At 41.8% G+C, this 12,972-nt stretch overlaps 1 protein-coding gene across 1 annotated transcript in view; it reads right to left on the reverse strand.

Moving 5' to 3' along the window:
* ADIPOR2 (adiponectin receptor 2) overlaps positions 1-12,972 on the reverse strand; it is a 64,614-nt gene that overhangs the window by 11,970 nt on the left and 39,672 nt on the right. The window contains exon 3 of the mRNA XM_084643027.1: positions 1,110-1,229. Within this exon, the coding sequence (XP_084499153.1) occupies positions 1,110-1,229 (120 nt within the window). The remainder of the gene's footprint in view (positions 1-1,109; positions 1,230-12,972) is intronic.

Genomic DNA, 12,972 nt, shown 5'->3' on the forward strand with positions numbered 1-12,972 from the left:
CATGGCACAGATGCAATCGTCTTTGGGATTTGCTCACTTAGCAATAAGAGGAGCAGAGATGTGTGCATTAAAGGTTAGGGAATCCTGCAACTGTTAATTTCAACTGCTGGGTTCTCATTTCTGTTTTAACAGTGAGGGCCTAAAACAATGTCAGGAATGCTGCTGATTGGTTTTCCTTTGAAGGGACACTTCCTACTGTCAGTCCTCTCTAGACCCCACCACCACCAGTCAGCTCAAAAATTAGTCAAAGGAACTAGCTCAGGTAAGACACTTAAAGATTCTGTTTTACAGAAGAATTAGCTGTGTTTTGCTTCACATGCAGCAAGAATGTGGGCGGGGGGGTGTCCCATTTTTGAGAAAGCAGAGGAAGAAAACTGTTTAAAAACAAAACATGCTCAAAGCACTGTATGAAAATGGAACCTTGATTTCCCAGGATCCCCTCTACCAATGGCAAAAAGCCATTAGTAACATCCACTGTAATAAGTGTGCCACAGACAGCACTCCACCCAAACCCAGAATCAGGGCATCAGCCAGAGACCAATACAATATATTCCCCACAACTTTAGCAGAACTGAGATTCAAGGCCAGCAATCTCTACATAGTCCACAATGGATTTGCTTGGATAGACTTTTAGGAGAACCTGTTCTTCTATTTGGGTAGCAGACAGTCTGTTTTACAATGGAAGCAAATGATGTGGAAGCAAAAAAAAATTGCATGTCTGCAGAAGTCTGGAAAGAACTGTCCTGATAAATGAAAGCATCTTGAACCAGAAACACTGGAAGCAGAGTGCTTTTATTCCGCCTGCAAACACACAGATGTTTCCCAAAGGAGACTCATTAGCTGCAATATCAGCTTTAAAATAATTTCAGAATGTAATCCCTATTGTTCCATGCTTTCTAGTGTGTGCAGTTATAGCATACCTGGGACCCCACACAGCATCAGCATTAGCAGATATACAGAGAATCGGTCAACGACCAACTCCAACGTGCACCTGCTGTTCCCCAGCTTATTGCCAACACAATTTACTTCAGGAACATGGACTGTTAGCTTCATTTAGCTAGTAGGCTCAAGTGACCATCTGGATAGATTTGTTTTCTTTAATGTCTTACCTTACACACAAACTCTTCCATTTTCTCCATGGCATGGTGGGCTTGTAAAAGAGGGGACATACCCATAAACCCTTCATCTTCCTGAGCTGGTTCATCATTACAGTCGCATTCCTCAGAACTCTGGAAGTGAAAAACCAAAAACATTTCATATAAAAACCTGACATAAGATTATGCTTTTCACCGTTTTACACCAAAACCAAACACGGGCCAACCGTTGAGTTGAAATTTCAAATTCAAGACAAGGTGTAAAATTTTCAGAAAAGTGACTCAGATGCTTTTGAAAGTGTTATCCATGGTCATACCAAGCACAAACCAGTCTGGAAAATTCAGTGACATTCTGTGAAGTTGTGTATTTCATTAAAATCATCAGCTATAAAGTCCACAAAATGATGTGGCCTATTCCCCTACCAGTGCAGGATTACTTCCTACACAAAGTTTCAATCTCTTATCTGTTTTAGGACTAAACACTTTAATAATCACGGGAAGGTGGCACAAAAAAAATTAGTTGGTTAGTCTCTAAGGTGCCACAAGTACTCCTTTTCTTTTTGCAAATACAGACTAACACGGCTGTTACTCTGAAACAAAAAAAATTGTAATTCTGGTAGCCCAGGATAAGCCAGGGTGAGGCTGCAGTCAATTTCAATGCAAGATTTGCAAGCCAAGTAAAACATGACTTCAAATCAAATTCAGGTAAATTTTATCATTTCACTCAAATCTGCTTAGCTGAAAATTATGCCTATTGCACTGTGCTATGAAGTGTTGATTTGTTCATCTCTGCTGGTCCTGCTAGATGTTCCAGTAGTAAAACCAGGAAATCAAAAGTTGGACAGAGGCATATTATTTTTATGTAGGTATGTAGAAGATGGTGGTATAAAAATTTTATTAAGATGTTTAAAAAAGTGAACGGTACATAGTTTAAGCGTAAAAGTTTTTGGTTATCAGGGAATAATGTACAGATTATCAAGGGGTGCGAAGTTCGGTTTAAGATTGGATGGCGTAAGGAATACATAATCTGCAATATCCCTGATTGGGGGTAAAAGATTAACAGGTCAAAGTACAGACATTGAGATAGGAGGGTATGTTGTTCATATAATGGCTATGTTCAGGTGTGGAGTATAAAGCAACTAAACCAAAAACCACTTTTGAATGGAAAGGTTCAAATACTAGTTACAAGAAACCACTGTGCAGAAAGAGGCCAGGATTTTGATCTGGAAATGGAAAAAAAGTAACTCCAGAATCCTGTTTTATAAGGCAGGAATATAGATGGAGGAGTTTTATCAATCACAAGAGAGAAAGTCATTAGCTACAACAATTCCATGGCCCCCATTCTCCAGCACATTAAAATGCAGAGGACAAAGCAAGTGAAGACATGCTTTAGTCATTCCAATTTCAGGAAATAAAGAAACAGGTCACTAAAATTCTGCTTTGTTTATTAGAAGCGATCCATACCACCAGGGACTCAACACTTCCGCTGCCAAAGTAAATCTTGAGGACGCAGCAGGAGAAAATAGTTATAGCAATATTGAATAGGAGAAAAAGAAGAGAAGTGAAGCCTTTTGTGCCCTTCAAGTCTCTGCTCTAGAAAGCTGCCAAGAGTTCTAGTGGCCAAGTCAAAGATTTAGAGGCCAGATGGTTCCAATATGATTATCTAGTCCAGTGGTTCTCAAACATTTGTACTGGTGACCCCTTTCACATAGCAAGCCTCTGAGTGCAACCCCCCCTAATAAATTAAAAATACTTTTTAATATATTTAACCACCATTATAAATGCTGGAGGCAAAGCGCAGTTTGGGGTGGAGGCTAACAGCTCGTGAACCTCCATGTAATAACCTCAGAACCCCTTGCGGGGTCCTGACCCTCAGTTTGAGAACCCCTGATCTAGTCTGACCTCATGTATGATAGCCGCAGAACTTCACACCTTAGTAATTCCTGCATCAAGCCCAATAACTTGTAGTTAACTACTGCATCTCTTAAGGAAGCTTCCAATGTTGATTTAGTCCCTTCAAGATACAGAGAATCTGCCATATCCCCTTTATATAATGTACCAATGGTTCATTACCCTGAATGTTAATTTGTACTTTATTTCCAGTTTGAATATGTCTAGCTTCAACTTTGAACCACTGGATCTTATGTCTTTGAGGTTAAACAGCTAGGATTAAAGAGTCTTCTCCCAGTGTAAGTACTTCTAGACCATGATGTTGCCTCTTAACCTCTTCAACAAGCTAAAAGAATTAAGCTTCAGTCTTTTATTGTAATGAGCGTTTCTTAGACCTAGATTCATTTTGTAGCTCTTTTCTAAACTTTCCATTTTTTCCAACATCCTTCTTAATTTACTGACACCAAAACTGGACACAGTTCATTTGACAAGACCTGTTTTTCATAAAATTACATTGTCACATTTATATTTGTGTCCTTTTATTCTTCAGTGATAGTCTCGTAACAGCCACTGTATTATTTTGCTCAGGATCGAAGCCAGGCTTCCAGACCTACAGTTAGCTAGTAACCTGGTTTACTTTAACTACTGGCATAGCAGTGACTCCGGTCTCCCTCTGGAACTTGCCGAAGTTTATTAAAATCTAACATCAATGATGCAAAACTCCTCAGTCAATCCTTAGAACTCCAGTGTGAAAATTATCCAGACCAGACTTAAAAAAAATATATTTTAAAGAAAGGAGAATATTAAACAGCATCTTACTACTGTTGGAATAGAAATTGAAAGTAAATACAACATCCAGCTTCATTCCAAATACAAAAACATCTCTGCTTTTCAGCATCATTGACAATTTTACAATCTCCACCCAGTAACAGGACACCTCTTTATCATTAGGATTTTTTGTTCCAGATTTATTTTAAATAATTCCTTTAAGGTTTGGATCTGCTTTGCACTACAATACTCTGCATGCTATAAGGCCTCCTTCATAGGTCAGCCTTGTTACAATGTACACTTTCCAAGATCAGACCTTACAGAAAGGTAGGACTGGAATTTGAATTCCAGCACACCTGACATGGGCTAAACAGACAGAGAGGGATTCCCTAATGTAACTAAGGCCTGTCAGACTACAGCAGAATCAAATAAAGTGTTCAAACTAACCGTTATCGTTTTTAAAACAAGAGGGGCTGGAAGCAAGGGATCTTGACTGAATGATCTTAAATTAAGGAATCCATTATTCCCCTACTTCACTGTCTAGCAGAGCCTAAATTTGTTTAGCCTCGGGATACACTTTAAGACCCAAAACATCAGGCTTTTTTATTTCTAGTATGAGGAAAAAAGTTAATTTGTGTGGATTTTAGGAACACTTAATTATGAACTACATTCCAAATTCTGCTTGCATTTTGGAGATATGCTAATAAATGAATAAAATAACACCAAGCTCTTTACAGTAGTGATAGGAGGAACTGAGACAGCAAGCACCTTGAGACATGGCAACATTAGGTACCATGCACACAAACCAAACTGCTGCCAAGCAACAGTGTTTTTCCATTTCCTTCCTGCAATCAGGCTATAAAGTTAATGTTCAAGAAAACATTAAGGCATTAATATTTAATGTGAGCCAAAGTTTTGAGGTTTTTCCAATACTCTTATTTTTCCCCCCAAAATAAAGTATCTGGTTAAGACGACGATGAAATATTTTGGTTCTTACTAAGGTATATATTGAAATGTATTTCAAATGTAGAAACAGTAACTCCCTCTCCTGTGCTCTCCTATGTCCCATTAGGCTGAAGGAATGAGGAACTGCCAGTGTTAGAGAGAGGTAGAAGTATGTCACTGGAGCATGACACTAGCCTAGCTTCCAGGCGGTGCATTATTCAACAGCCATCATTCATGACAAGGGGAAAACAGAGTACCAGAGCTCTAGGAAGGATACCGACACCTGCCTCTCATAACAGCGAGGATCCTTTGCTTCACCTTAGAAGGTATAACTTACATAAAGAACATTCCCTCAAAAGTCAACACTTCCCAGTAGCCCAGCAGAACAAATGCATATGCAACTCTAAGGGTTGGTGTAGCGACCCTTTGTTTAGGATTTCTACTGGGGACAAGAAGAGTGTGTCCAACACTGAGGGTATGTCCACACTGCAATCACAATGTGAGACTGCAGCATACCCAGGGTCCCAGGCTAGTCTTGTCTGACTGGGACCCTAGATCAGAGGTGGGCCAACTATGGGCCACGGGACAGTCCTGCACTGTGGTCAGGGGATGGGGAACAAGGAGGGTTGGGAGTGGGAGTCCTGGGGGGCCTGTCAGGGAGCGGGAGTGTGAATAGGAGTCGGGGGCAGTCGGATAGGGGTCAGGGGACAGGGAGGGGGGGGTTGGATAGGGAACAGGGGTCCCGGGAGGGGATGGTCAGGGGACAAGGAGTAGGGGAAGTTGGATGGGTTGGGGGCACTGAGGGGGGCAGTCAGGGGGGAAGAAGTGGGAGGGGCAGGGGACCAGGCTGTTTGGGGAGGCACAGCCTTCCCTACCCAGCCCTCCATACCGTTACACAACCCTGATGCGGCCCTTGGGCCAGAAGGTTTGCCCACCCCTGCCCTAGATACATACTCAAGCAGCTACCATCCATGCGGTCCTGACTTCACTACTCAAGACAGCAGCTAGATCAATAGAGCCCTGAAAATCCGCAGCCATCCGGACTACGTTTGTGGATCCTGGATGGCTGCGGATCCAAATTTTATATCGAGAGCCCTGCAAATCTGCGGATATCCACAGACCATCTTTGCAGACTGCATGCGGACATCAAAGCTAGCTCAAGTATATCCACATGCTGCAACTGCAACTCTTGATTGCAAAGAAGATTTACCCAGAGACAGTCACACTTTGAAACCCAACCCTGCCAGAGACAAGAGGCATTTTTAGAAGCTTTCAATTCTCATCAAAATTTAAATAGTAAGAAAAGCTGGTTTGTGCTTTACAGGAATTCTCTATGAATGCTATTGTCTGACTGATTTCACAAGGGAAATTATCTATTTGATTTAGATATTTATCCTTGGTAAAGCTTTCCCACTGCTGTGTAGAGTTGGAAGCAGAGATGAGAGAGGAAGGAGTTTGATTTTTTTTTTTAAATGGTGTTGTGTATATAAAACTTAAGACATATCTTTGGAGATGAGGGGAGGAAGAACAAGCATGAGTTGGTGTGAAATTAAGTACAGGACATCACAACTTATGCCTGACTACAATTCCCATTATTCCTTGAAGATTACTAGCTAGGTAATGCAATACGTAATGTCACCCTGACACAGGGCCAGGAAATGCTGTCTCAGGTCTCCAGTTTTAACTGAAGAACATAGAGGGCAACTGGTATCAAACCCAAAAGGAGCTTTTAGAGAAAGTCAGTTAGTTTTGTATTTTAAATACACAAGCTTCAGAATTTTACCCTTTCCCCCTTCTCCACTGAGTTCTGTTAAAATGTTGAAGGAAAGGACTATAAATAGATGCTTCTCATGTCATACACCTGCTATACAGAATGCATCATGTGAGGCGGTGAGGAGGGGGATGAATGGATTTCTAGTGTTATGCATTGCCCATTCCAGATATGAAACTGCTGTACAACCACATGGCAACTAGAGACTCCACTGATACGGAGTGATGACCTGCCCCTGAAATTAGGAGTGGTGGTGCAGTCACTAAGGGAGGAAGCCAGCCACTGCAATGAGCAAACATTAAATCAGGGGTTGGCAACCTGTGGCACATGAGTGGATTTTTACTGGCACACTGCTGCCAGCCGGGGTTCTAGCCGTTGCCCCCGCTCAGCCCGCTGCCAGCCTGGGTGAATGGAACCCCAGGCCCGCAGCAGGCTGAGCGGGGCTGGCGGTTGGGACCAGGCTGGCAGAAGCCGGCGGACAGAACCCCAGACCAGCGGCGGGCTAAGCGGCTCAGCCCGCCGCCGGTCTGGGGTTTTGTCTGCCACTGTAGTGCATGAAATTTCTCCCCGTAGGAATGTGCTACTTGCAGAGCACCAGGACTGGCAGCTGTAAGTAGCATACCCCTATGTGGAGCAATTTAATACACTACACCCGGCCCCGCTCAGCCTGCTGACAGTCTGGAGTTCTCAAAATATGTTCTCTCACCCTGTATCAAAAATTACACTACAATTAGCTTGAAAACTTACACATTTTGTATATTACAGTAATTGTTAAATTTATAATTACGTTAATACATAGATTTGATGAAACAAATTAGTTGTACTTATGTGCCTGTGCTTAATTTGTGTTTTTGGTGATTTACCTTCTAAACAAATCTTGCATGTCTCACACCCCCAGAAAGGGCACCTCTCACCTCCAGGGGGTGCATGCACCCCAGGTTAAGAACCACTGCACTAAACTGATAAGATTTGCATTTTAATTTAATTTTAAATGAAGCTTCTTAAACATTTTTAAAACCTTGTTTACTTTACATACAACAATAATTTAGTTACACAATATAGACTTATGGAGAGGCCTTCTAAAAACGTTAAAATGTATTACTTGCATGTGAAACCTCAGAGTGAATAAATGAAGACTCAGCCCACCCCTTCTGAAAGGTTGCCTATTTAGATTTTAGATCATTTAAACCGGTGATACTCAGATCTCAGTGGTTCAGGAGCCAAATTAGCAATCAGCATAATCCAAAAGAACCACAGTGGTGTAAATTCATTGTTTCATTTACTATTTTCATATATATTTATATTTACTTGGTTATTCTGACCAAAAGTATTATTTCATCAACTACAGTTGGTTAATAATAAAGTAAAAACATTGTGATTGGTTAATAATTAAATTACACAGTGTCTCCCACAACAGGGTCTGGGGTAATGCCATGTTGAGTTTGACACTGGACCCATTTTCAATCTTAATCTTTCTGTAGGAAACACTGAAGAAGGCTAGTGGCATGGGTGGATGTGTGGCTCAAGTCATTAATATCTGCAAGTTTTTTTGTTTTTAGTTAATATAAGGGGGAGGTTTCACAGCTGCTATCCAGAACCTATGCAACACAAGTTCCTGGGAGAGCACCCTACTAGAAAAGACCCTCCCAACAGCTGGAGATGACTGGACTTCTCACTAGCATACTGCTTCTGACCCACTGGTACCTCCTGCCTAATTTTGCATCTATATCTGGCAAATGAGTTTTGTTCTCTAGCTAGTCTGCCTAGTAAATTTTTGAAGACTTTTATTCCAGCCCATTTGAAGTTTCACTTTTGCTTTGAATCTTTCAGAAACGGGGACACCATTCAAGGTGCAGTCTTACTAGTGCAGCATAAAGGAATAGCAATACCTGGTCTCACAAAAGATTGCTTGAAGAAGGCAGATTGGCACACAAACAGCAGCAGAAAATTGCAAACTCCTGCACAGTTTGAAATCCACCATAACCTCATGTCTCTCCACAGCCCTAAGAACTGCTTTAAATTAACAGCTATGCTGATATACTCTATACTAGTTCAGCTACACTCACTGCTGACATCCACTGCCTGCAATGGGCATATTTTTGTAGCATACATCTTGTTTACAGTGGGAACTGCTTGTCATCAAGCGACTTTCTGTAATAAATACTTCATACACCTTTTTTTTTTTAAACAAGCTACAAAATAGTTTCTAGAGATGTACTCAGCATTAGTTTCCGAGAATGTGAAAGCATTTAGAATGAGCCCGGCATACCAATATCTTTGAAACCTACCCTCTTCCATTTTTATCCTGTAATATTAAAGGCTTGATTTTTAGAATTTTATTTTAAAAGTCTTATGTTTAAGATTCCCCCCTCTCCCCAAAGAAAACCACTCTTAGTTTCCCAGAGTGGATCAGAAAATTGGTCTATGAGTGGTCTGCATCTGGCAATAAATACCTCTGGTTTCAGAAAAAAAGCAAACACCCTCTCCCTATACTGAACCCAGGTTATACATGGAAAATGGGGGAAAAGGAAGATATTCATTCCTTCCTGTACTATACAGGATGGCAGGTTTGGTATTAAGCACAAGATGATTATTTAACGTGCTTGGCTACCAGTACTGTGTCAAAGTTAGCAATCCTTCATTGTTTTCTTAAGAGTTCAGCAATGAGAGTGTCTCAATTTTCCACTGCAGTTAATTCACAACACATAGTTGGCTGAGAGTTATTAGTATTTCTTTATTTCCACTCAATTTTGATGAGCTCCAACTAAGAGACCACTTGAAATAAATGGCTGTTTAAACTATTCTGAAATTAAGACTTCAGCTCACATTTTATTTGTTAGCTAGCGATACCTTCCTCCCCATCATCACTTTTAGGAAAATCTCATCTGGCCATCCATTTGTTAGTCTGATGCCACCTGGACAAGTACACTACAATCCACTTAAAACAAGCTAAAGATCCATTGACTGCCACCACCCTTTCAGATCTGTAATGCTAGCCAGCTAGAAAGGAGAAGTGGTAAGGCATGGATTAGACTCCTGAAGAGAAGGCGGACACTGACTCTTCAGGTACGTGTGCGTGCGCTCAGACCCTACAGTGGCATGTCCTCTGAGGTTATCAGACATCTATTTCTGAGCTTCTGCCAGGCCAGACTCATGATATTTTGCTGCAGCCACAGGAGTACTGGAGACCAAAGTTTTTTTTATTTACCAACATGTGCACTTCTTAAAGCTGCCAAAAAGAACTAGAACCCTGCTATTATGAGACTCCTTTCTGAGCACAGCCATTACTTGATTACCTTGGGACTTCATGTGGCTAATTGGCAGTGTACATATCTATGTAGTTCAAGACTTTAGAGCTCTGGACTTCCTAGGTCTCAAAGCTGAACTGTTTGTTATGCCAAACCCCACATGGGCCCTGAAGCTTGCATCATATGGGTCCCAAGACTAGGTTCAGTCTAGAATCATGCTACGGAAAAAACGGTGCTGAATATATTCCAAACAGAGGCACCACTCTGTATAGTAGTGTTTTGAGGGCAAGGCAGTAAGTCATGATCATATTCATGTGTATGTGTCTTGATTAACCATTATTTTACAGTCAGATAACGTAGAACATGGCATTTTCATATTGACATTTGATCCTTTCTTTAGGATATATGCTGGAAGATGGACGTTGATTAGATTGTGAGCAAATGGGACCGTTGTGATCATATTAAACTCAATGCTGATATGACAAGTCATAAAACAAGGACATGAACTTGGAGGTCTCACTATAACAGGATTTAAAAGAGAACTGGATAAATTCATGGAGATTAAGTCTGTTAATGGCTATTAGCCAGGATGGGTAAGGAATGGTGTCCCTAGCCTCTGTTTGTCAGAGGCTGGAAATGGATGGCAGGAGAGAGATCACTTGATCATTACCTGTTAGGTTCACTCCCTCTGGGGCACCTGGCATTGCCCACTGTCGGCAGACAGGATACTGGGCTGGATGAACCTTTGGGCTGACCCAGTATAGCCATTCTTATGTTTATACATCAACTTACTGGAAAAGAAACAAGCCAGAGTGTATAACAGATGGATAAAGTGTAAAGTTTGACTTTCAAGTTATTCAATACTTTTTGGAGGTGGCATGCAAAAAGTTATAGATTCCAATAACTTGAAGGCATTGTCCATTATGTGCTGTAGAGGTAGGCCAAGGAGGGCATTAAAGCAACATTAAAAATACTACCATCTTTGTGGTCCCTTGACATCCAATACAGTTAGTTTCATTCTGAGTGAAGCCACCACGTCCCAATGCTGGTGATAACACTTACCAATTGGCCGCTTTTGGCAGAAGATTATGTTAATTGGTTTCCTTTTTAAAGACTATTGTACATTTAGAGTTTCTTCAGCTTATGCCCTTTGTGGTGTAAAAAGTGGCTTTGAAAGAAGTGCAATGTTCCTAAAAAAAAAAAATCTTGCCTTTCTAGTTATTCTAGAATTGCACTTGAAATTGTGCTGTAAATACAGATTACACTTGAAAGCTAATTCATATTAAAGTAGAGACAAGGCCTGTAGACAAGTGTCGACAAGACAACTCCCTGTAAGTCAGTCCAATCCAGGCTCCAATAGGGTGGTGCTCAGAGCAGCAGTCAGCAAGAATAGCTGTCACAAGGACCAGAAAGAGTGAATTCTTCAGTAGTACTGTGCAAAGCTCTTTGCAGCTTGGCTACTGGTCAATGTGTGCTGAATGCCTCCAAGTTATTGGAATTTAGCACTTTTCCTCTGCTTGTCACATTTTAAAAAAACCACACACAATTTAACAACACTTTGAAATGGTTTTGGAGAACTGGTCATGGATAACTTCCTGCAGGCACTGATTAAAGGAATAGGCACCAACATTCAAGCATTTGTTGAGGAAAAAGAAGTTGTAGGGTCACTCATTTTGGCCTCTGCAATCTTAATATATCTTTTTTAGTTAGAAGTAATTACTCCCTTTGTCACTGGATGAAAGAGGGTTTGTTTGCTCTACGTTCATGACCAGCTACTGATCTGTGTGCCAGTGTTCAGTACTGACGAACACGGAGATCCCTCCACATATGCATCTGCTCAGGGAAAGGACCGTTTCCCAAATGGAAGAATGTAAGAGCTGTGAAGAACTGCACCTGCCACAGAAGGTTCTCACATACCCTTCTCCATGGCTTTTGTAGATATGCTAAACCCCAAAGCAGCAGTATGACAAAGGCAAGTTGCCTAACACTGAACTTGCAGAGAAAACACTTAGGCTTGTCTACACTGCCACTTACAGTGCTGAAACACTCCTCGCTCAGCGGTGTGAAAACACAACCCTGAGCGATGCAAGTTTCAGCGCTGTAACGTGCCAATGGAGATAGTGCTGGAGCACTGGAAGCTATTCCCCTCATGGGGGTGGTGTTTTACAGCACTGGGAGAGCTCTCTCCCAGTGCTGGAGCCGCGACTACACAGCAACTTTAAAGCACTGCTGTGGCAGCGCTTTAATGTCGGCCGAGTAGACATACCCTTTCTAAATTGGGAAGTGGTTTTGTCCTGCGTATTTAGGACTCAGCAATAACCTAAGGCAGGAAGTTTTATGTAGCTTGTGAAAGGGAACATACAGGTAGCCTCTCTTTCAATAACCGGGGATGCTAGAAATGTTGCCTCAAGTCCCTTCCCCCACATTTGTCCAAGTGAGGCAGATGTGATCTCCACGAGAACAAAGGCATATGGCTATGTGGAATCTAACCTTTGTGCAGAAAAACATTTGTACCAGCGAGTGCTGAATAAAACCCCTCCTCCCTCTCTTAGCTACACAAGAGCACAGCATGTGATTGTTATAAAACCAGCTGACAGGCACAGAGAACACAGAATACAGCAGGGTGCCAACGCTCCCCTGCAAAGCAGCTTCCAGACAAATAACTAGACGCCTTTGAGTTTGACCCAGCTACAGTGCAAGCAGACCTCCCTCATTACAGCTTTTCCTGCTAAGTTTCAGGCTAGCTTTTTGGGTAATAGGTGGAAAGAAGCAGGGGCAAAGAACCCTGGCTTTGCCATATGTTACTGCCCTTCTGGGTGGGGTGCTGCCTCCTCAAGGCTAAATAAGATCACGGACGCTGCTCTCCCTTTAGCACATACCCACAGGCTTAAAACCTATAAGTAAGCTCTGGATGTGCGATTGTTTTCTTTTACTGTTCAGTAGAGGGTTGCACCAACTGCAGTCCTGGCCTGTAGAGCCCAGAAATGAGGTCCTCACCCCATACTCCAGGAGTCCATAGCATACAAGGGACACAGCCCACAGGAGTTTGGGGCAGATTGTGCTCAGCAAAGAATTTTGGGACAACCTATGATATTACTTCCTAACAACCAGCAGAGCTTGTTACTTGCTTCAGCCAGTAACAATCTCAGCACAAAGTGTACATTGTGTACGTCAGGAACAGCCAATGGAGACAGTAACTCCGATGTTGCTATATTATTTCAGATGTGCAGAAGAGAGTCCCAGTAAGCATCCTTTG

The sequence above is a fragment of the Lepidochelys olivacea genome, assembly GCF_965140295.1.
Source record: "Lepidochelys olivacea isolate rLepOli2 genome assembly, chromosome: 1".
Taxonomy (NCBI): domain Eukaryota; kingdom Metazoa; phylum Chordata; order Testudines; family Cheloniidae; genus Lepidochelys; species Lepidochelys olivacea.